This window comes from Nilaparvata lugens, chromosome 2 (assembly GCF_014356525.2).
Source record: "Nilaparvata lugens isolate BPH chromosome 2, ASM1435652v1, whole genome shotgun sequence".
Lineage (NCBI taxonomy): Eukaryota > Metazoa > Arthropoda > Insecta > Hemiptera > Delphacidae > Nilaparvata > Nilaparvata lugens.
In genome coordinates this window covers 25830621-25856230 of record NC_052505.1, presented here as the reverse complement: position 1 = coordinate 25856230, position 25610 = coordinate 25830621, and the positions used below count along the sequence as shown (strand labels likewise).

Here is a 25610-nt window from a genome sequence, read left to right as displayed (position 1 = left end):
TTATAAGACTAAACGGTTATAAGACTGTATAATTGATGTTATAAGCCCAATAGTTGCTGGTTATTAGATTATATATCATTTCATTATAAAAATTGAGATGGATGTTTGTGTTTGCAGTTGATAACAATATTTTTCGGCGCCAATGATCTCTGTTCTGGTCAGTGTTTCGACAAGGTGAAGGCGTCAGCCAAGCAGCACAGCTTCAAGCTGCAGACTGCCCTAGACTACCTACAACAGCATTTGCCTCGCACCTTTGTCAATCTCATACCTGTGCTTGGTAAGAAGAAACAATATTTCATTTGTGATTAAAGTGAACTGCTAAACACAAAAGTGGCAATGAAGCTATGCTACCATATCATGCTGTTACAGTGAATACTAAAGTCAAGTTGAAATTACTAATCTTTGAAGTTCAAGGCCGCTTTTTACAAATACCGCTAAAATAGTGTAAATTCAAAAGAGTTGTTCCGAATTAACTTACAATGAATGCATTAATAACTATCAAAGAGAGTATGATCCACTCTCTGGAGTAGAATGAATTCTAGTTCGTAGGCCAACCAATAAAAGAGAAAAGTAGAGTGAGATGTTTAGCTGAGTTTTCCTCGTTTCATTATCAGTTTTCATGTTCTTGAATGTAAACATGTAAACATATACACATAACGTTTTTATTAGAAATCATTAAATTCAAAGAGTTGTTTATTGAGCATGATACAAGTAGTTGCTATTCAGTTTCACTATTGTACGAAAAATACTATAATTGCAGTGGAAACATTCTGTCACAATACATCATTCTCATGATAATAAGGGTCACATATAGTATGATGAAACTTACTTGTGCACTAGACTAATACTATAATTACATAGGAAACATTCTGTCAAATTACATCATTCTCATGATAATAAGGGTCACATACTATGATGAAACTTACTTGTGCACTAGCGTAATATTCTGTGGGATAGGCAATCTGATTTTGTATAAATATATCTTATTTACATTGAAGAATTGTATCATGATAAATGTAATTGTATCAAGATAGAACTTGAAACTATTTCATCTTGTCCTATAGCTCAACGATGTTTTTTGTCTTCTATTCATATGCATTTGTATGAAATAATACCTTGTAGTACAGTACTCTAATCAGGTAAACTCTAAAGCTGCGTACACATATACGCGCCTCCAACTCGCACCGAGCACGCTCCGCCCTCGTACCGCCCTCGTTCCTCCATCGCACCGAAGTCGCTCCGCCCCCGCTCGGCAGTCGCACCGATCATGAACGTTACGGAAGATGTTAGCTCTTCTCGCGTTCCCCAGTCGATCCACTCTTGTTCCCCGGTCGATCATCAATCGCTCTGCTGGAGTGACATTCGGTGGCGGAGCAGAGCGAAAGTCTGTACGCACCTTAATAGTATCAGGTAGTGGACAACATAATACGAAGCTATCAGAATTGAACTCTCTTTCTAAACAAAATCAGTTCGAATCACTACCTTCCAGATAAGAAACTTTGTTCAAGAAGGAGTATTAAACATTTGTCAATCCTCCGAACATCAGTGACTTAGCTAAAGTTAATTTTGTGAGGTTCATCTCGTGGAAAATGAGACTGGCATTTCAGTTTTCCATCTGAACATTATAGCGCTCACACACTTGCACTCACCAACATACCAAGGCTATGAATTCACGATCATCTCCCACGAAGCTATTCCATCAATTGTGTCATGCCTCTCCTAGTTTCTTACCAAACGTCGTAAATTATCCTGATAAGGGAACGTTCTTGATCGCATCAATGTGTCACATTTTCAGTAGAACACTACCAGTAAAATTGAGTTATAGCAATATCTCAATCGTTGTTGTTGAGTGAAGAGTCCCACGCATCTAGGCTGTTAGTTTTATTGATTACATTTTGAGTCGAAGTTAGATCATTCATACACTTTTCGAAGGTTTTTTCATTAAAAATTCCTGATGAAAGGTTGGGAGCTCTTCAACTTCTATTATTGAGATATGAGCATAGCAATGGTTGTTGGGCACACTTATCTTACACTTTCTTACACTAGATAATAGTAGATGTGTGAACAGCAGACCTCACGCCGTTATAAACCACAGCCTCCTCTGTCCATACTTTCCATTGGAGTTAATTATGAACTGATTGAATATGGTAGTTCATCATATTATTCAACATGAGGTTTTCGAATTGATGGTATCCCTCACTCCAATGAAATAGTATCGTTAAGAAGACTCCAGTCAGGACATAGATAGACATAGTCAGCACGTATGTGAATTTCACGTTTATTAAGAACTTTCAATCTAAACTAACTGCATATCAAATGAAATCTCTAACAATATACAATTATTTCGGGAGAAGAGAAAATACTTTTGGTTCTTTGAAAACTTAGAAGAACTTCAAGCTCTATAAATACGTTCTGTCATTTGGAACTTATTCAATCAAATCTCATTTTCCATGAATACTAAAATGTTTTTGCATTCCATACTGTATTATTATTATTATGGAAAATCATAGCAATCTTATTCTCGTTTTTTCTCTTGAGGTCTCTTTACTCTTTCCATACTGCTCCCTCTCCAAATTTTCTTCATTCACATGATTGATTAGTCGAAGATTTCAATGTCAAGGAAAAAATTAATCAATCCTTTTCTCCATAATGTTGGGATGATATTGATACTGTGTTAGTAAGACGGAAGTAGCTAACGTTCGTTAAGTTGATTGTCTCTCCACAGTAGAAAACTGCAAATATTAGTTGAGTCAGCTGACATTTACACAATCAGGTCCTCCATTAGATAACAATTATGATTATAATTAGCACTAGCTAACATTATAGAAAGCATGAAACTAAGTACCAGGCTCTGTGTTGGGTCTATGTATTGCGAGTATTACATGTTACATACTGTTATATAGGCATAAAGTGCGTGTTTTGTTGTTCAATTTATCGGTAAATTAGACGTTTACGTGACACTGGAAGATGCGTCTTCAGTTAAAACAGACGAGGTACGTAATTGAATAATATTCTGTCTGTAACTACAGACTGTAGTAGAGGAAAGTAGCTCTTGTTCGCTCAGTCTGTTCTTCCCTCACCTTTTCATATCATCTTCCTGTATACTCCTCATTTGCACTGCCTTTCAATCTTCAAAATTGTAGATTCAATCCTTCTTCTCTATTTATCTCCCCGCTTTATTCATATTTTGATTTTCTTCTTCTAAGTTTCTTTTTCTCTTTCAATGTCTTCCTCAACTCAGTTTTTTATAGTCACCATATCATTTGAGTTCTTCATGTTCTTCTACATCATTCTTTTTTCGATGTTTTCATCAGTTTTTTATAGTCACATTTGAGTTCTTCATGTTCTTCTACATCATTCTTATTTATTTTCATTCTTTTCTCTTCTCACTTCATTTCTCTCTCTCAATGATAGTGTTCATCAGTCTTCCCTTCTTTATATTTATTTTTATCACTACAAATCTATTCTACTGACGACGTCAACGTCGCTCTTATTGTTTTCACCATTACCCTCTCTACATTTCATGTAGGTGTCAACATGTGTCAATCTATTCGTAATTCATTGCAATACTTTCAACATTATTTTCTTGTGCATTGGCTTCTTTCATCGACCCAATTATGAGTTTTATTATTCGCCTTTGTTTATTCCTCTTTCTATTATATTTTTTGATTTCTTCCAGATCTGATTCTCCTTCCATCGTCTCCCTACATTCTTGTCACTTCTTCTCACCTTCCTTCATGTGTTCATTCTATTATTTTTCTCTCCTTATGCTGCTCGATTCTTTCCGCTTCTTCCTATTTTCTGATCTCCTGCTCTCGATTCAACTTCAATTGTCTCTCTGTCCAAGTCCCAAGTATTTTATTGGATATTTTTTTTACTTTTACTGATGTTTCTCATCTCAAAGTATCTTCTCTCTCATTTTCCTACTCCATTTCATATCACCAGATTTTAGAAGCTATTTACGCGGAGGAGGTAGCTAGAAAATAGAAGTAACACTTGCATAGTAAGTGTGATGTTATAGTAAGGTGTTGTCACTTTCTCTTCATTTACAGTAGAGACGCGTCCACCTCTCCTACCTACAATGCAACGTAATAATTGTAATCAATTTTACCACTAACTTATGCCACTATCCATATACAATGTATATGAGCATACAACATAATAATAAACTACAGAATACTGTCACAACATATCTATGAACTTTCCATGTTTATAGATTGACGAAACTTATTTATTACTCCATTGTTTCATCCTGTTCAGAAGTTTAGTGGAGTTTTTGAGTTTATGTCATCAATAGGCCTACGGGGAACATAATTTGTTGACAGGATAATAATTATCTTGAGTTATTCGATGAGGACAATACAGCAATATTATTTGAAATATATGATAATGGGACAATAATTATTGTTGTTCTAATGCATTTGATAATGGGAAAATAATTGTTATTCAAACATCTGTAATTAACTAGGCGTTGACATTACTATGTCGGAATCTATTTATGCTTCACTTGTATGCAAATTCAACATGACAGGTGGTCTACTTGAAATTGAATTGTTTTTCGAGTCTCAAGCCATAATTGAATCAATATATTATTTATTTCTATTGATTGTGTAAGTGACTATCTAAATTATGTATACAGTTTCACCACAAATTCTGTATCACTCAGTGATGAAAGTATTAGATCATTCAATAATGATAATGATTTCATGAATGATAATATAATATTGTGAACGATTTTTATTGTACAGAATAATAAGCAACATCATAGACAAAATTCAATATTTGTTATTGATATTGATAAGTAAAATATTTAATCGATTAAAATGTTATTTAGCTACCGACACTTAAATTATTCAAGTTCACCACATGTCATTGGGCAATGTTCCAGACAAATAACTCATCTACAAATTAAAAGTATATAAATTCAACAATGTTGAAGCAGTAAGAGCAAGAACTACGACATTGACAACGAATAAACTAAAACAAATCCCATCAAAGAACAATACTCAAAATGTAATATGAATCTATATATATAAAAGCGAAATGGCACTCACTCACTGACTGACTGACTCACTCACTCACTCACTCACTCACTCACTCGCAGAACTAAAAATCTACCGGACCAAAAACGTTTAAATTTGGTAGGTATGTTCAGTTGGCCCTTTAGAGGCGCACTAAGAAATCTTTTGGCAATATTTTAACTCTAAGGGTGGTTTTTAAGGGCTTAAAGTTCGTCTTTTAGCATGTATATTCTTCTTCTCCCAATCTCTTAATTATAATTGAAATTTCCATATCATATGTTACTATAGAACTATAATCTAGATAGAGTACCTCTTCGAAACAGTTGTTAACTGGCAACTAAATTGATAATTTTGTCAGGTTGGCATTAAGTTGAGTTGACTTTGTTAGGTTGGCACCAAGTTGAAGATTTAAATGCATTTATTGCGGAAAAATTTATTGGTCACTGCTACTTTAATCCTGAGAATATAATATTACTAGCCGTCAGGCTCGCTTCGCTCGCCATATCTGTTTAGCCAGACGTTTAGTCTGGACCGCCGACTGGATCGTCCTAACATATGATAAAAATGTTCAAATGAAAAATGCAGGCGAGCGAAGCGAGCCTGCTGATCTCATTCTTGGACGATTCAGTCGGGGGTCCAGGGGTGGAGCCCCCTGGCTAGACGGATATGGCGAGCGAAGCGAGCCTGACGGCTAGTTTAATATACAGCGCTTGATCTGGAATCTACATCTTCAAGAAAAAAATCTGGTGTGGCGCACTCACACAACTTTCCTTGCCGTTATGAAAATTAATCACCTGACGCTAGTGTTCAAGCGCATCTCAAGTCTACTATTCAAAGATCTGAGCCAGCTGGTGACAGTATAATAACACACACGATACACACGAGATAACACACGATACACACGATAACACACGAGATCTGCTATCTCTTCATAGTGAATGATTTAATAGAATCAACAGTTGCCAACAGTTTGCAATTGAATAATCACATTTTCTCAAATTTCAAGCTTATTTTCAATTTTAGGTGAAAATGTTACTAAACATTAATTGTAGAGCTCATGATATGGGACTTGTGGCAGTTGATAGAGCTTATCAATGACTATTTTAGGTATAGATTTGATCAAAATCGTTGGAACAATTTTCGAGAAAATCGCTAAAAACCCTGTTTTTGACAACATTTTTGCCATTTTAGCCGCCATCTTGAATTGCATTTGATCAAAATTGTTCGTGTCGGATCCTTATAGTCTAAGGACCTTAAGTTTCAAATTTCAAGTCATTCCGTTGATTGGGAGATGAGATATCGTGTACACAGACGCACATACAGTCATTACACACACATACAGACCAATACCCAAGAACCACTTTTTTGGACTCAGGGGACCTTGAAACGTATAGAAATTTAGAAATTGGGGTACATTAATTTTTTCGGAAAGCAATACTTTCCTTACCTATGGTAATAGGGCAAGGAAAGTAAAAATGAAAACTTTTACCGATGTCAATTGATTTTTAATCATCCTCTTACTTGAAATATACAGAGTGAGTCATATATGTATGGGAACCCTTCAATAAATTGGAGACTTTTGTAGATATAATACTGTAGCTTTCAGGATAAGTTACTGGTCAAATAATCTACCTTTTGACGTACAACTGAATTTAAACCCCTCATAAGGGGGTGACTTAGGGGTTGCAACTCAAATATTTTAGATGTAAACACCCATTGTGTGGTACATTATTTTCAATGCCTTTTTTAACAAGACAGATGGAATCGATAAAAATGTTCTATGATACTTTTATCCAAAATGGCGGCTGATTGAAGTCTCAGTTTTTGAAGAAATGATTGATAAAGTTCAATTTTTATTGGTGTCATTTATTCGTTTTGAAAAGTCCTTTAAAATGATGTATCACTCAATGTGTGTTAACGTTCAAAATATTTGAGTTACAACCCCTTATCTCCTTAATAACTAAAATTCCAATCAGCCGCCATTTTGAATACAAGTATCATAGAACATTTTTATTGATGCTATCTTTTTTGTTTCAAGAAGGCCTTCAAAAGGATGTACCACACAATGAGTGTTTACATTTAAAATATTCGAGTTACAACCCTTCGCTAAGTCATCCCCTTATGAGGGGTTGAAATTCAATTGTACGTCAAAAGGTAGATTATTCGACCAGTAACTTATACTGAAAGTTACAGTATTATATCTACAACAGTCTCCAACTTATTGAAGGGCTCCCATACATATGACTCACTCTGTACGGCAGGGCTCTTCAACCTACGGATGGAATTTGTCCGGCACGCCGAGAGTAATTGCAACAGATCTTTTAAAATATATATTTATACGCATTTTTGACAACAGCTGTTCAGTACTCTCCTCTTACAAGCCACTCCATTTCTTAATAAGTGTAGAATTAGCTGTAAACAAGCAGCGATCAACCATTGCGAGACATTAGCAAATGGTTCAACAAGTCAAATTCCACGTACATCCTTGTTTTTGGCCCTCCAAGCCTCTCTAGAATTAACAATGTGGACCTTGGATAAAAAAGGTTGGAGACTCCTGCTGTACGGTATAGTAAAACATAATATTTCTATCAAAAGATTAATGATAATTCTTTCATAATCAACAGAATTCGATTGCAACAAAATCAGTTTCATACTGTAATATGGAATTCGAAATTTTGCATTGTATAACGGTTTGTAATAGTATATTCGCACCTAGGGCCGAAAATGAGACTTTTCTGGCTCGAAATTGGTTTTCAAGTCCGAGGCCGTAGGCCGAGGACTAGAAAAGATTGAGAGCCGGAAAAACATTTTTGCCCATGGTGAGAACGTAATTTTTCGCCACACAGAAAAATAAACAATATATATATGAGAATAATAATATTATTCTCATTGTCTATTATAAGCACTTCCGAAAGCAAAAGTGGAAGGTCATAGCTCTAGCAAATCTGAATATCAAGAAATTGTCCAAGTATTTTTATTTTTTATTCTGATTTGTCTAAATAACCTAAAATATTATGTTCAATTATGTAAGAGGTTGAGTTTATACTTTTTATTCTTCCAAATGACAATAAGATGATATTATTATAAATGTTTTAATTATTGAATGATAAACACAAATAATGAAAAGTTATTGATCAGCTGGTTTATCACACTTGAAAAAGTTTTTGATCAGCTGGTTTATCACACTTGAAAAAGTTTTTGATCAGCTGTTTTGGCACACTTGAAATTCGGCCAATCCGATGTGATCTGAATGTCAATGGAAGTTTAGGTTAGAAGTTCTATCCTTCTATGAAAATCGACTTATTTGAATAGTTTATAATCTTATCTGTATTTTATTCATTTAAATAAAATGATAGTATATTATTACAGAATACTTTATTGAATTCTAGAAGCATAAAATGTTTCCGTTTATCCACCATGTTCCGTGATAAACGCTTTACTAGGAGGTTTGAGGTTAGATTCTATTATACTCTGAAAATTGAATTTGAATAGTTTATAATATCTCATTTGTATTTCATTCATCCAAATAAAATGATAGTATCTTATTGCAAAAACTTTATTCAATTCTAGAAGCATAAACTGATTCCGTTTCATAAACTATTTTGTAAACATGTTCACATCAAATCAGAATCAGCTGACTTCAAGGTTATTTTACAGCCCTAGGGCCGTAAAAATTTTACCGGCCTGGTCAGAAAACAATGACTTTCGGCCTCCATATGACGCACGTAAACCAGCTCATTACATCCAAGTGGGGCGAAATAGTATATTTCGCACCTAGGGCCGAAAATGAGACTTTTCTGGCTCGAAATTGGTTTTCAAGTCCGAGGCCGTAGGCCGAGGACTAGAAAAGATTGAGAGCCGGAAAAACATTTTTGCCCATGGTGAGAACGTAATTTTTCGCCACACAGAAAAATAAACAATATATATATGAGAATAATAATTATTCTCATTGTCTATTATAAGCACTTCCGAAAGCAAAAGTGGAAGGTCATAGCTCTAGCAAATCTGAATATCAAGAAATTGTCCAAGTATTTTTATTTTTTATTCTGATTTGTCTAAATAACCTAAAATATTATGTTCAATTATGTAAGAGGTTGAGTTTATACTTTTTATTCTTCCAAATGACAATAAGATGATATTATTATAAATGTTTTAATTATTGAATGATAAACACAAATAATGAAAAGTTATTGATCAGCTGGTTTATCACACTTGAAAAAGTTTTTGATCAGCTGGTTTATCACACTTGAAAAAGTTTTTGATCAGCTGTTTTGGCACACTTGAAATTCGGCCAATCCGATGTGATCTGAATGTCAATGGAAGTTTAGGTTAGAAGTTCTATCCTTCTATGAAAATCGACTTATTTGAATAGTTTATAATCTTATCTGTATTTTATTCATTTAAATAAAATGATAGTATATTATTACAGAATACTTTATTGAATTCTAGAAGCATAAAATGTTTCCGTTTATCCACCATGTTCCGTGATAAACGCTTTACTAGGAGGTTTGAGGTTAGATTCTATTATACTCTGAAAATTGAATTTGAATAGTTTATAATATCTCATTTGTATTTCATTCATCCAAATAAAATGATAGTATCTTATTGCAAAAACTTTATTCAATTCTAGAAGCATAAACTGATTCCGTTTCATAAACTATTTTGTAAACATGTTCACATCAAATCAGAATCAGCTGACTTCAAGGTTATTTTACAGCCCTAGGGCCGTAAAAATTTTACCGGCCTGGTCAGAAAACAATCACTTTCGGCCTGTGTTAACGTTCAAAATATTTGAGTTGCAACCCCTTATCTCCTTAATAACTAAAATTCCAATCAGCCGCCATTTTGGATACAAGTATCATAGAACATTTTTATTGAAGCTTTCTTTTTTGTTTCAAGAAGGCCTTCAAAAGGATGTACCACACAATGAGTGTTTACATTAAAAATATTCGAGTTACAACCCCTCGCTAAGTCATCCCCTTATGAGGGGTTGAAATTCAATTGTACTTCAGAAGGTAGATTATTCGACCAGTAACTTATACTGAAAGTGACAGTATTATATCTACAAAAGTCTCCAATTCATTGAAGGGCTCCCATACATATGACTCACTCTGTACGGCAGGGCTCTTCAACCTACGGATGGAATTTGTCCGGCACGCCGAGAGTAATTGCAACAGATCTTTTAAAATATATATTTATACGCATTTTTGACAACAGCTGTTCAGTACTCTCCTCTTCTCTACAAGCCACTCCATTTCTTAATAAGTGTAGAATTAGCTGTAAACAAGCAGCGATCAACCATTGCGAGACATTAGCAAATGGTTCAACAAGTCAAATTCCACGTACATCCTTGTTTTTGGCCCTCCAAGCCTCTCTAGAATTAACAATGTGGCCCTTGGATGAAAAAGGTTGGAGACTCCTGCTGTACGGTATAGTAGAACACAATATTACTATCAAAAGATTAATGATAATTCTTTCATAATCAACAGAATTTGATTGCAAGAAAATCAGTTTCATACTGTAATATGGAATTCGAAATTTTGCATTGTATAACGGTTTGCAAACACTTTTAAAGTGCGAGAACTGCTTGAAACTGTCAGCACTCCTCATGAATGACATCTATCTTTCCTATCCAATCAATGCTGACAGTTTCAAGGTGATGAGTGTGAGACACACATCTACTGAAATGTGAGAGTTGACACAGTCATGTGTGTGTAAGAGAGAGAGTATGAGTCAGGGTCATGGAGGGTGAGTTTACATATAAACCGAAAAGTCTCTTGCTACAACGCGTACAATGTAGCCTATCCTCTACACCCGCATATATCACTCATTACAAAGGACCGAGGCCCGCCCGCATCCAATGCAATTAGTCACATTCTGATTAGGCTATTTTTCCACATTTTTTCAAAAAACACTTTCGAGCTTCATACTGTCAAAAAGATACTGCGCCGAAATTAAAGTCGCGTTGACTTGTCAAGTTCTGATTTGTGATTTTTTTTGTTACTTGTCATCATTATTGGTACATCACATTATGATAATATTCCTGAAAAGTTATAACAATAGCTAAAAGTTATATCAAAAGCAAAAGTTATATCAATAGCAGAAGTAGTTGTTTCAATAAGTTGTATCAATAGCAAAAAGTTATATCAATAGTATAAAGTTATATCAATAGCAATAGTTATATCATCCTTACATGTATCACTGTCACAAACCACTCATAATTTGTTCGTTTTCAAACGAAAGTACAGGATGAGAATGAAGAGATCATGAGTTTTTCATAAAGAGCCTCAAAATCATCATAATTTTCCATCATAGTGAGTTCTCTATGACATTTATTTAATTAATCATATCAAAATAACATACTATTATTTCTAGGATTCACCAGACCCAAATTAGAATTATTATAGACTACAAGTATTTTAATAGTTTTGTCATTCAAAGCTCACCATTTCAATGTTGCCACATACTCATAAATTTTTCCAGCGATTGGTTTATGAGCGCACAAAATATCAATCAGAACCATTGGTATCATTAGTGAGTTCAGTAAGTGAGTTTGAATGAAGTTCTGTATTCACATACAGATTTTTAGGATTTATAATCTATTTTTAAACATTGATTGCTGCGATTAACCTGAAATGATTTTGTCTATAAATTGGTATAAAATTGACCTAGAAATAATCATTTTTCGCAGATGTGTCGGTGAGTGTGCGTGTAAAGCGCTCCCTGATGTGTCGACTGCTACATCGGCTATTCTGTACCTGCTTCCACCTCACACCTGGTGACGTCATGGATGCCATTACTAGTCTTGTCAGAGACTACCAGGCTGCTGAACGCCAACTAGTATGTATTCAATCCAAATGATTTATTCACTCACATAAAACACCAGCAGATTTGAAACAAACGCTTGGAAAGAAAAATATAAAAATTTTACACATTCAACAAAAATGAGTGTAACTTCTCCATATCTAGGAACTAATTCACAGAATAATTGATGTTTCATATTCAAATAGACAATGTAAATTCATCACCATTGGATAAGAATAATACTTACTTTTGATCAATTACTTTTTCCACTGTTCATTGAAGAATATCATCTCAGGGTCGCTGAGCCACGTGACACCAACACAACATCAAAAGTCAACCACACTATAATTTATCTATTTATACGCATAACACTATTAAAAGAGTCTCAATTACAACTGGTGCCTACATCAATTTTATCTCTTCAGGAAAAGCCGCATAAATCAGAGACTCATTTTTCATAAAAGGTTGAGACTCTTCACTCATGAATTTAGTTGTATTTACTTCTTTCAAAATTTTTCAATCGACTTTGGATCAATTTTGTTAATAAGATTTCAAATCGTACTGAATGGTAGATAACGAATTAATCATCTTCAGCTAATTGGATAACATTACCATTTCCAATAAAGATTTTTTAATTTTAATTGATAATTTGAAGTCATCATCTAGGTAATTAAATTTTTTGACGAATTGAAAGTTGATGGATTGGATGAGGGATATCATTCTATCGTGCATGAGAAACTTGTTATCAAAACTTCATGTTGGAATGAAAATTGAGCTTTTGTAAAGTAAACACATTTCCTCACATTCCATCAAAATCGGGATTTTTTCCATCACGAATTATCCATTTGGGATTGGCTGAATGGAAATAGTATTGTGCACAAACAATTTAATAGGACACACGTGCTGGTATTTGATTTTTCAGTCGTTTGAATTCAGAACATCCTCTACCACCATTATTTTTACGAATAAGGCAGATTATTGAATAAATCTTTCTGTACTACAGGAGTGGGTATTAAAAATACCAATATTGAAGAATTGAATATTCGTGGAAATATGATTTTTATTGGTGAATAACAATTTTTTTTATCTGAAGAGAGATTGAATGTCATTATTCTTTGAACAATCGGATTAGTGTTTTCATTAAAATAAAACATGTTAGGGATTGTGATTGTCAGGATTTATGCAAATAAGCGAGAAGTTTGAGTATATACTTTATTTCTTATGTTGGCAAAAAAATTAATTTTTTACCACAAGTCTACATGACCTTTATATATACATGATTTTTCACATGTTGAATAGAATCATGATCATTGTTGTTTGTCATGCAAAAAAAAATGAAAATTTGGATCATTATCGAACAAATACAATTTGGTAAAGTATTGTAATGACATAACAAACCAAGCAGCACATGAGAATTTGTAGTTCACTGTAAAAAAGTAACGTGTTTAGAATGTATTACCCTTTAGCCTTTAGCCTTATTAGCCTTATTAGCGTTTAGCCTTGAATTATTTTAATCCAATCCATTTTCTATCGACTCGAATTTTTTTCTATAATAAAATATTATTCGAACATCCAAATGTACCTTGTAACTCTTGTTTCTACAATATTGTACCTGTTTCCAATAAAATGGCTGACTCCAAAGACACAAAAGTTCAAGCATTTCCATGATCTTCTGAGAATCATGATCAAATTAAGAGATTTATTCAAAATATAATATGAACTAGTTTTCCCCGATGATGGAATTCCAGATATTGATTCAAGAGCGAAGATAATATTGATAGGGAACAAATTAATTCATATTAGTTTATACTATAACTATGATATTATAGTATATAAATCTACTAATTTTTTACAGAGTAATACATTCCATATGCTGCGCCTGTGATAATTTGTATATGCAACACTCATCACACATTGGTGTTTCACATGTTGCTCATTTTTATATCGAAGGCGCTATACTTTTCAATTTAGAATACCCTTGAGCCTAAAACAATATAAAATCCTGAACCAAAAATATATTAATAGTATGATATTTATTTAATACAATTTCTGAAGATAAAATTCTTGTTATATTTACTATTAAAGATTATCATCAGGATGATTATTGATGGAATTAAATAGAGAATGCATTTATTCAAATGCTAATTAATATATTAATATAGCTATTAGTATTATATATATATATATATATATATATATATATATATATATATATATATATAATATATATAATATATAATATCTAATATCTAATATATATATAGCTTTTAATATTTTTTTGGATAGTAGTTCTCATCGAATTTCCATCTAGCTGTTAACCCTGTTGTCTTCGAGGTGGTTTGCAGCATTTATTTTGGATTTTCGTTGAATAATAGTTATAGGATGATTATTATTATATCATCTCAGTTACATAATCATGACTAATCAATGCACAAATACAAAATAAGAGAGCGATTAATGATGTCATGATAGGCATCGTGAACATGAAAGCATATTTTTCTTGTTTTCTTCCCATTGTCAAGTACAATCATCCTTCGCCTTCCAGTTAAAGGTGGGTTTTCGATTGTTCGTTTTTCTGTCGTGCTGGAAAAAAGGGGCTGACTGCTTGGTCGACAACAGAAAAACGCACAAACCTTAACCAACAACCTTTACGAGCAGAAAAGATTTCATTCGAGAAAATACGTCCAATTCTTCCGTCTAGATTTGATCATATTATTCGAACTGCTGATGTTATCATGAAGTTCATGAAAGAAAAATTACTAAAACTTCCTTTTTCGTCTGAAGATTTTCTCTAGCATGGAGTTAACCAGCGGCAGTATCATTTCTATTGAACTGATTTATTCGATTTTTCCATAATTATGAACGACATGGAAACAAGAATCAAGTCTCTGATTTTATAGCAAAGAGCTTTAACTTCAAAAAAACGATCTTTCCAAAATAGAAGCAGAAATAGAAGCACGTTTTTGACTCAAAATTGTGAGAAACATGAGGAATTCTACGTCTTCTCCCAGTCCTGTCAACTTTTTTGTGAAATTTCCTCAATTCTTTTAAAATAAATGAACTAGTTATAGTTGGAAAAACTGTATGAAAAGATATTATAATTTGATAGGAGAGACTTCTTTTATGCAGGAAAGTCGGCTGAGATTTCTTTTTATGAGAAATTTGATGATAATTCCTTTCAAAGCGAACGCACAGTGCAGCAGCAGATAGACGAAGGAAAAATCACTCACCAATTGTTCGAATGCTGCAACGCACAAATACGTCCGTCTGTCTCCGTCTGCTCACGTCTGCATGCAAAAGTTTGATGTTTCTTCGTTCCTCTGCTGCTGTGTGCGTTCGCCTCGAGGAGAAGATTATTTCCACTGAACAGATTCCAGGTTTTTGGTTGCGAAATATTATGCTCAGAAAGATTCCGAAAACATATTTTTTGATGGTGTAAGAATTTTATAAGAAAAATATTTTTTGATTATGCAAAATAACACATTAGTGTTGATAAATATGTGTCATTGTCTTAGCTCAAATTATTACTTTCCTTGCCCTATTACCATAGGTAAGGAAAGTATTGCTTTCCGAAAAAAATTAAGGTACCAAAAATTCTGAATTTCTATACGTTTTAAGGTCCCCTGAGTCCAAAAAAGTGGTTTTTGGGTATTGGTCTGTATGTGTGTGTGTGTGTGTGTGTGTGTGTGTGTGTGTGTGTGTGTGTGTGTGTGTGTGTGTGTGTGTGTGTGTGTGTGTGTGTGTGTGTGTGTGTGTATGAGTGTATGTGCGTCTGTGTACACGATATCTCATCTCCCAATCAACGGAATGACTTGAAATTTGGAACTTAAGGTCCTTACACTATAAGGATCCGACACGAACAATTTCGATCAAATGCGATTCAAGAAGGCGGCTAAAATGGCGAAAATGTTGTCAAAAACAGAGTTTTTCGCGATTTTCTCGAAAATGGCTCCAATGATTTTGATCAAATTCATACCTAAAATAGTCATTGATAAGCTATATCAACTGCCACAAGTCCAATATCTGTAAAAATTTCAGGAGCTCCGCCCCATCTATGCAAAGTTTGATTTTAGATTCTCAATTATAAGGCTTCAGATACAATTTAAACAAAAAATTTTGAATGGAATAGATTGAGCATGAGAATATCTACAATTAATGTTTAGTGAAATTTTCACCTAAAATTAAAAATAAGCTCGAAATTCGAGAAAATGTGATTATCCAATAATTGAAAACTGTTGGCAACTGTTGATTCTATTAAATGATTCACTATGAAGTGATAGCAGACCTCATGTGTCTCCACCGTTATAGCCCTGTTACCAGCTGGCTCAAATCTTTGAATAGTTTAACAATTTAAACAAAAACTTCCCAGTGGAAAAGATTGAGCATGAAAATTTCTACAATTAATATCTAGTAACATTTTCACCTAAAATTCAAAATAAGCTCGAAATCCGAGAAAATGTTATTATTTCAATAATTGCAAACTGTTGGCAACTGTTGATTCTATTAAATCATTCACTATGAAGAGATAGCAAACTTCGTGTGTCTCCAGCGTTATTGTCCTGTCACCAGCTGGCTTGGATCTTTGAATAGTAGACTTGAGATGCGTGAGAACACTAACGTCAGGTGATAAATTTGCATAACGGCAAGGAAAGTTGTGTGAGTGCGCCACACCAGATTTTTATATTAGATATTCGTTTATTTATCAAGACAATATGAGCAGCAGTTATAATGATGGAATATGATTTTCACTTGGAATGCTGGATATCTCGAAATTTTACAGCAGTTTCCTAACATTAGGCCTATCACTATGAAGTTCAACTTTCTCGAGTCATGAGACACTCAATATTCCAACAAAAGATTTCATGTGATTGGCAGGTTACATGTATAAGGAAAAACAAATTGTTAGTCATGAATACTCAAGATCTGGAATTTTTGTATCAAAATTGAGAAAATAATCATTCCAGTTTTCAATGTTCCGGGGGATAAAACTTTATTTAAACAGAACAGTTTTAGAACATAAGGCTATATAATTTGAAACACAAAAAATAAGAATTCTGAATCACATAGTCGATTCCTGGGGCTGTTGCAAACAATAAAATTGCTCTAAATAAGTCCACAGTTCATGGAAAATGGAAGCTTTTGACCGGACGCAGTGAGGTCTGTTTTAACTCGGATTTTCTTCCGGCTGTCTTTAAGTATATAATATTTAACGCATTCACGGCCAAACGCGTTGTTAGAATTCTATGATATTTGGCAGGAACATTCCTTTTTTAACTGCGCGTCGATTTTTAACAAGGTTTTTTAAAATTTGCATGTTAAGGATAATATGAAAGGAAAAGGAATTTCCTCCTTACTCCGATATCACTATAATATAATATATCATCTACTCTGAAGATAGGATTAATCAGACTAAAGAAGTTTTCTCCATAAATCAGCTCTCGAGTGGATTATTAATTGAATGCAATGACGCATGCAATTAATATCTCAATGTAACTTGATAAAAAATCAGTTGTCATGACTGTGTGCCAAAGAAGATAGATAAGATAATTTTGAATAAAATTTAGAATTTAGAAATAGGCCGACACATCTAGAAAATACCTGAGTCTATACCTAATTCATGCAGGTGAACGGGCTAGAGTCAAGAAAACTTCAATTAATCTTGCCATGCCTGATTTAATAGGTTTATACTTTAGAAAAACACTACAATTTGAAATAATTGAAAAATACAAACAGCTTCAATAAACATTGGCAACTAAAATCGAACAACAGAAACAACAATTTCATGTTACTTTGTTGACATTCTTCATCTGATTCGGGGGCGCATTACTATCCCCGTTTAGATAGCAATACGTCACAAAACCAAACAATATCAGTCATCAAATAACAAATAATTAACTTCAACATAAAATTACTCAAGAAAGAAAAGCCCGTTGAACCCAAGTTTCGTTGATAGTAACCCATATAACCCATTTCATAATAATTTTGAATCCCCACTTTTGATTGACATTCTCGAATGAACCTTTGTTTCACTACACTGCACTTTCGTTGGTCTGTACGTTGCTTTATTGTCGGGGTTACAGTACCTTGTTTTTGGCGGTGAGCTTTTACCGGTTGAATTTGGCTTGACGGGGACGTCCTCTTACGTCCCTAGACCTGTCGTCTGAACGGGTGTCTTGAAGCGGTGTTACATAAAGTTGCGGAACCAAAGGGGTGGTAGTACAAGAAGTTGTTTTGGGGACACACATGAACCGCTGTAAATAAATGTATTACAGCATTAATTTCTAACTCTTCCTACAATTCATCAAAAGCTAAAACAGGAGTTATCTATTGATTACAATTAATTAAATTCTCTCATTCTATTTGAATCCTCATTTTATATAGATTTTTATCTTTAAACTACTGATTCTTTTTATCAGAATTAATGGATCTTTCTTCACAAATAATTCAAATTGAAATGATGCTAACTTATATGATATTTTTCGTTTGGTTTGCGAAATCAAATATAATTTTTCATATAGTAGCTCGGCTAGTATTGTTGGAAACTTGTGCGCCAGCCAACATTTATTTTATTTATTATTTATGAACTATAGGACGCAATCCAAGTGTAAATAACGGGCATTCGCCCAAAACTGAGAACCTTAATTAAAAATGAACATTCCAGAGTTTATGATTTGATTTACCTACAAATACAAGTCCAAAAACTAGTATCAACTGAAATTATGAATTTATCACCTAATAAAACAAGACACTTTATAACACAATAAAAGAAAAAAATATTGAAAATTTCACTTTAAGGAAAGATAATGTTTGCCTTATAAGATTCATCTTGTGGATAGTTTTTACCTTTAATTAAATAAAATTAGTAGACACATGGAAAATAATTTAAATTGTATTAAAATTTGAACATTCATTAATATTAATTTCCTGGAGAAGAAAAACTTTCTTCTTCATCTATTAAGATTTCTATCATAAAAAATTTACTAAATCATTCAAAAGCCTTAATGACATAAGAAAACAGAGTCTGAAAAATATAAATTAAAAAATGTCATAAACTCAATATGAACATAATCTTAAAAATTTCATTCCAATTTAAAGGCTATCTTCCTGACTTTCAGCGATACTCTACGATAATATATTTCCAGAAACAATAACTCAAATGTAACGTAACTGAAAACTTTCTATACTTCTTTAGAAAAAAAATTTATATTTATCTTCCATCACTAATAAAATCAAAAGGATTATTCTCAATCAATATTATTAACTTGAAAAATAACAGGCTTAATTAATTCAATACTCTTATGGAAGTTTCAATCAATTAAATTCCCTAAATTATATTTTAACCTTATTTTACGTACCTTAGCGGTTATTTGAAGAAACAATTATTCGTACATGATGAAGAAACACAATTAAACCTTTTTGGACATGGCACTACTAGTAAATTCAAACATTAATAAAAATAAACTTAGCTCCTACATTAACTAATGAAATAAACTTGTAAACCTGCCCAAAAAGGGGGAAACATAGTGACTACATCTTTACTCTCGTAGTGCTCCTAGCAAAGTGTCCTCCGGAACGTAATCTGGTCTCTCGACTGGGGAATCCCCACTACTGTATTTAGAAACAGGTCTCCTATTGGGCGAATGGAATCAATTTGACCAATCATCGCGTGGCTTCTAGAGCCTTTGGACCAAATAGTAACTGCAAAATCGGTAGTTTGTTATAATTTCAATGCTTGCTGTTTTCCAACTTATCGCACTTTATGTCGCGACAAGAAGGCTAAGTTTTAGAAATAATTCCATAATCCACATTCCTCGACGACTCGGAGCCACAATTTTTAAATATCTATCATGGGAAACTCGAAGTCATGGCCGTTCATAATAGAGAGAGAAAATAATTTATTTCGCTAACTCACTTACAATAATGGCTCTAGTCTATTGCGTATTAAATTTACTATTATAACTTGGGAAAAGGCCTGAATTAAAGAGAGTGTCCGGCACAACTGTGTAATTGCATTTGTGGATTATTAATGCAATTTTAAAGCACTATTAAATGCTCTATTGATTGCATGCAATTAATAACTGTAATATTAATAACTAAAATAACATAGACCTCTCAACAGAGCCTAACATAGACCAAATATCATATTTCTCTCGACCTTTCTCTTCTTTCAACTCGGGCTGACCTGTTGACAGTAGTCTCTGTCTTTGGAGGAGATTAGCTTTTGATGTTAGCATTTTTGATACACCAAACCCAATAGCCATTAGCCGTTTTCACACCGATATCTTGCCGACACGTCATACAGACAGGATTTAATCTGATGGACACTATAAGAGGAGGCTGTGGTTTATAACTACGCGAGGTCTACTGTTCACAAACCTACCAGTTATTATTAATCGAAAATTCCAATTAAATGTTGTAAATCACCCCGAAGACTTCTGCTACTGCAAATATTGACAACATGGTAATCAGCTAGATGAAAATTCGTTTAATAATAATTATTCATTAACATTTGAGCAAATGCAGCTTCCAATTTATTTATTTCCATCTGTGGAAAATGGATGTGCTAAGTTACCTTGTTTGGAAATTGGAATGATTATGCAGTTCCAAGTAAAACCAATGAAATATTCTCAGAATCAATTCGCTTATTAGTTCGATTTCGGGAATAAGGGAAGAGTAATATTCTTGTTTCGTGGAAAACTGCTCTAATCATCTTTCAATTTGGAAATTAATGTACTTCTTATTAGCTACTAGCTTCTTAGTGATGCAATTTCAATGTTCGTTTATTTTCATTGTGATCTTTTTCCAACTGGCTTATTTTTCATTTAAAAACTCAAGACATTTGTATATCAATTTTGAATTCTGGTGAATAAGAAATGATAAAATTTCATCCAATCTTGAACCCAACCTTGCTATTTTATCCAAACTGTAGCTTATTCAGTGTAGCGCTCTCATCAATGACTATGTCTGTTAGGCTATAATCTATAAATAATGTGATGAGAAAAATTTCAATGACAATGTAGTCTAACCTATGATTTGTTCTTCTTTTCCACATTCAAAATCTTACTCATACTCATACTCATACTCATACTCATACTCATACTCATACTCATACTCATACTCATACTCATACTCATACTCATACTCATACTCATACTCATACTCATACTCATACTTATACTTATACTTATACCATACAGAAAATATAGCATAAGCTATGTCTCATTTATCCAATGATATATTCTCTTCAACTCTCTATTCCTGTACTTATATGTGAAATATTCAAGGGGATTCGAATGAAATGCCTCGACTACGGTTTTCTTGAACGGTTTTGCTTTCGTTTTTCAGATCGAGAGTGGACGTTACAATCAACGTGAAGACTTCACAGTAGTCATTCAACCTTTTATGAAGTTATTCAATGCACCCCTGGATCCTGTTCTAAGGAAGAAAGAGGTCATCGACATTTCCTATGTTACTTACGATTGTTTCCATTTCAGTCAAAAGGGTCACGCAATGGGTAATGTACCGTTCCATACACTAGTCGATTATTCGAACAAAAACCAGATTATATTGGAAGGAAGTTCTATAATACTCCTTAAAAGTAATGATGATATTATAAAGATCTTCAGAAACATTGAAAAAATATTAATTTATAAAAAAGTTAAAAAGTTTCATTGAAACCAGGAATAGGTTTGATTCACTTAGTGTTGAATTATGTAGGCTTGGCGTTAATTTAGTCCAGGCAATGAATGCTCAAAGAAGGTATAGAGGGAAATATTTGAAGGTATAGAGGGAAGACAATGTTTGACCTCACAGTTTTGTTTAGGGTAGTAAGGAGGTGAACATATCGAAAGTTCCCACCCCTAACCGCTGTGCTGAGGGGGTGAGGGTGGTTTAAAGGTACCATTTTTTGGTTTCTCACAAAAAACTCAAAAGCAATGTATCTTAAGCACTTGACTGTCATATAACAGATTGAAGCTTACATGATTTATTTCCTACAATATTCATTCCTCAACTTTTTTCATGTCCCCTCTAGTTTTTGAGATATCAGCTCTTGAAGATGTAACATCTTTGAAAAATACACATTCCCCACCCATTTTTTTTTTTCATTTTTGCTCTTATACCTTTTCAAAAATCGACGGAAAAATCCATGTTGATTATAAGCTCATAGAACATTGAATTCTCTTCAATTTGATGAAATATTTCACACTTTTACGAATTTTCCTAAACCGAAATCTTTTACTATTTTCCTAAACTGAAATCTCCATTTTTGCAACAATAGACCAATATTGATGAAGGAATTTGGAGGGAATGTTTTAAACAAAATTCTTGACTTTGCAGCTTTGTTGAGACTAGTTAGGAGGAGAACATATCAAAAGTCCCCATTCCTAACTCATGTGCTAAGGGGATGAGGGTGGTTTAAAAGTTGCATTTTTCAGTGTTTTGCTTCCACGCTCATATCTTGAGAACAGTGCGTTCAACCGACATAACTAACTATTCAAAAATGAAGCTTGATAAATTCTCTACACTTTTTGTTCAGTAGAATTTTGTGATATTCCCAACAGTTCCCGAGATATTCGCTCTTGAAGGTGTGTAATTGTTAAAATAACAGGTTTTAATCCAATGTTTTGCTATTTCAGGGCTTATAAAAACTGATGCTTATTGTAGGTTTGTAGAATTGAATTCTCTTTGGAATGATGTATTATTTCACTATTCCAAGTTTTCCTTCCATTGTTATAGCAGCTTCAATATAGGGGGTGAAATTTCCATTGCTGCAACAAGTGACAACTCAGGGGTTCCACACCTTCAACAGAGGGGATGAAGATGCACTTTTGCTATGTTTACCTACTACCTGGTCCAAATGAACCTGCAAAGTCAAAGTAGTGTCACAGACACCCCCTTCAATGTCATTGTCAAACGATCAATTGTTGCAGCAATGAAAATTTAACCCCCTTTATTAAAGCTGCTATAACAATGAAAGTAAAACTTGGAATAGTGAAATAATACATCATTTCAAAGAGACTTCGATGCTTTACAAACCTACGATTAGCAATAGTTTTTGTGATGTATTGTTGAAGAGTTATAAGCCCTGAAAGAGCAAAGCATTGGATAAAAACCTGTTATTCTAACATTTACACACTTTCAAGAGCGAATATTTCGAGAACTGTTGGGAATATCACACAATTCTACTGAACAAAAAGTGTAGAAAATTTATCAAGCTCCATTCTTGAATAGTTAGTTATGTCGATTGAACGCACTGTTTTCAAGATATGAGCATGGAAGCAAAACGCTGAAAAATTCAACTTTTAACCACCCTCATCCCCTTAGAACATGAGTTTGGAATGGGGCATTTGATATGTTCTCCTCCTAACTAGTCTCAAAAAAGCTGCAAAGTCAAGAATTTTGTTAGAAACATTCCCTCCAAATTCCTTTGTCAATTGGTCTATTGTTGCAAAAATGGATATTGCACACTCAACACTAAAGATACTGCAAAAGGTGTAGGGAAATTCGTAAAAGTGTGCAATTATACATCAAATTGAAGAGAATTCAATGCTCTATGAGCTCATAATCAACATGGATTTTTCCCGTCGATTTTTGGAAAGGTTTAAAAGTAAAAATAGAAAAAAATTGGTGGGGACCATGTTTTTTCAAAAATGTCACACCTTCAAGAGCGGATATCTCGGAAACTAGAGGAGATATAAAAAAAGTTGTAGAATGAATATTGTAGGAAATGAATTATGTAAGCTTCAATTCGTTATATGAAAGTCAAGTGCTTAAGATACATAGTTTTTGAGTTTTATGCGAGAAACCAAAAAATGGTACCTTCAAACCCCCTCACCCCCTTTGCACAGGTGGTAGGGGTTGGGACTTTTGGTATGTTTACCTCCTTACTACTCTTAACAGAACTGCGGGGTCAAAAATTGTCTTCCCAACTTTTCCCTCTATAAGTTTAACCTTTCCTTGACTGGACTAATTATGTATTATGTAAAATTATTGACCTGACTTTTTCTTATACTACATAACTGGAGTCTTTGGTACGTAATCTGGAAAAAGCTATTTTATCCATTCTTTTCCAATGATTGAGTCTTCTATATTTTGGTTATGTGTGTTTGTGTAGAAGAATAATTATTATTGATATTCACATGATAGTTTCGCCACAGATTTAGTTGAAGGTGAGACTTCTGATCGTAAAATTAGTGAGCATCCTGGAAATTCAATATTTATCAAATTTGAAATGCAGAGTATCGTTATAACAAAAGGAATTCTGTCAATATTACTGAATATTGACAAGAACTCTTTCGAAAGAGTTGAGAATACATTTTCATTGAGATTTGGTCGATACAAATTAAATGGAATATTCTTATAAGAAAATAGAAAAGTCAGTCTATGTGGATTCAATGTATTCGTTGACAATGTATAGAGGGTGTGTTTAATCAGGTAAAACGTTTTGCACCAGTTTTATTTATGCAGAACTATTAATAAAAATATAATAATTTTAGCAAGGCAGAATGCATATTTAGTATGATCTTGGGAATTTGCACAAACTATTGCAAATGTTTACATTTCAAATTCAGAGAAGGAAACAGATTATTCACCTTCTATACTCGTGAAATTATCCACAGAATTAACCTTGCAAATGTTTACATTTCAAATTCAGAGAAGGAAACAGATTATTTACCTTCTATACTCGTGAAATTATCCACAGAATTAACCTTGGTGAATATTCCTCACACTTGATGAATGATTCGGAAAGTACATGATAAAGAAGTACATGAAGACGCTGTACTTTTTACTTTGAATACACACTTATTCATAGATCATGATTCAATAATTGAATATATATTAAATAAAGTTGACACTGCTGCTATTAGAAAATAGAGGATAGATAATAGTGGGCTATATTTACATATGCATGGATTTTTTATCATTCACCATCTAGTTACCAACCTATGCTATAAAAATATCCATTTCAAACCATCAGTATTTCTTATGATTTATAGCATGCTTCCTATTCAATCAATTCATTCAGTTCAAAGTGGATATCACTACAGTCTATAGATTCTAATTTCCCTTACATTGAGAAATCCAAGAATGTTTTCAATAGTTAATCGATAGGATAAATAATATTAATATTATATCTCCGTAGATGTAAGAATTTGTGAATGAAAGTATTTGTTTGGCAATCATCAATTTTAATTATTTTTACAGCGGCCAACCTATTATGGAACAACATGCTGGAGCCTGTGGGATATAAAACGCAGTCCCCAATCGACCACGTGATGGAGAAGTTCAAGTGTCCCACCACTGATTCGCCTTTTCTATTCACCTACAACAACACGCAAACCTACCTCAGAACGGGAAAACAACTCGGATAACAGCAATTATTTGGACATCAAAAATTCTGACTGGAAAAATATCACTATCGTCAAATCTACTACAAAACATCAGCATTGGTTTATTGGTCGAATGAGATGCGTTGGTGTTACTCATAAGAAATTCTGACTGTTCATAACTAATCTCACTGTATTGTAATTGGGAATAAATTACTTTTCATAATAAAATTCGACAGAACTTTTCTCAATTGAGCGATGAGCAATCTGAGTGATGTAAGAGAAATCCAATAATAATTTAACAGAATGACTTGTATAAAAGAATTTTTATTGAAATCGAAGGAGATAATCTAACTACCATACCGTTGGCGGGATTCGAACCCAGGACCGACCAATAGATGTAACCAGAGAGAACCTAGTGAATACTATTTTAGTATTACTTATTTTATCTGTGATG

At 33.4% G+C, this 25610-nt stretch overlaps 1 protein-coding gene across 1 annotated transcript in view; it reads left to right on the top strand.

Moving 5' to 3' along the window:
• The window catches only part of LOC111046362 (phospholipase B1, membrane-associated), a 72261-nt gene extending 46877 nt beyond the window's left edge, over positions 1-25384 (top strand). The window contains exons 5-8 of the mRNA XM_039420896.1: positions 118-277; positions 11713-11861; positions 21171-21339; positions 25032-25384. Coding sequence (XP_039276830.1) covers positions 118-277; positions 11713-11861; positions 21171-21339; positions 25032-25198 — 645 coding nt within the window. The 3' untranslated portion in view covers positions 25199-25384. The remainder of the gene's footprint in view (positions 1-117; positions 278-11712; positions 11862-21170; positions 21340-25031) is intronic.
• Positions 25385-25610: the final 226 nt, after the last annotated feature.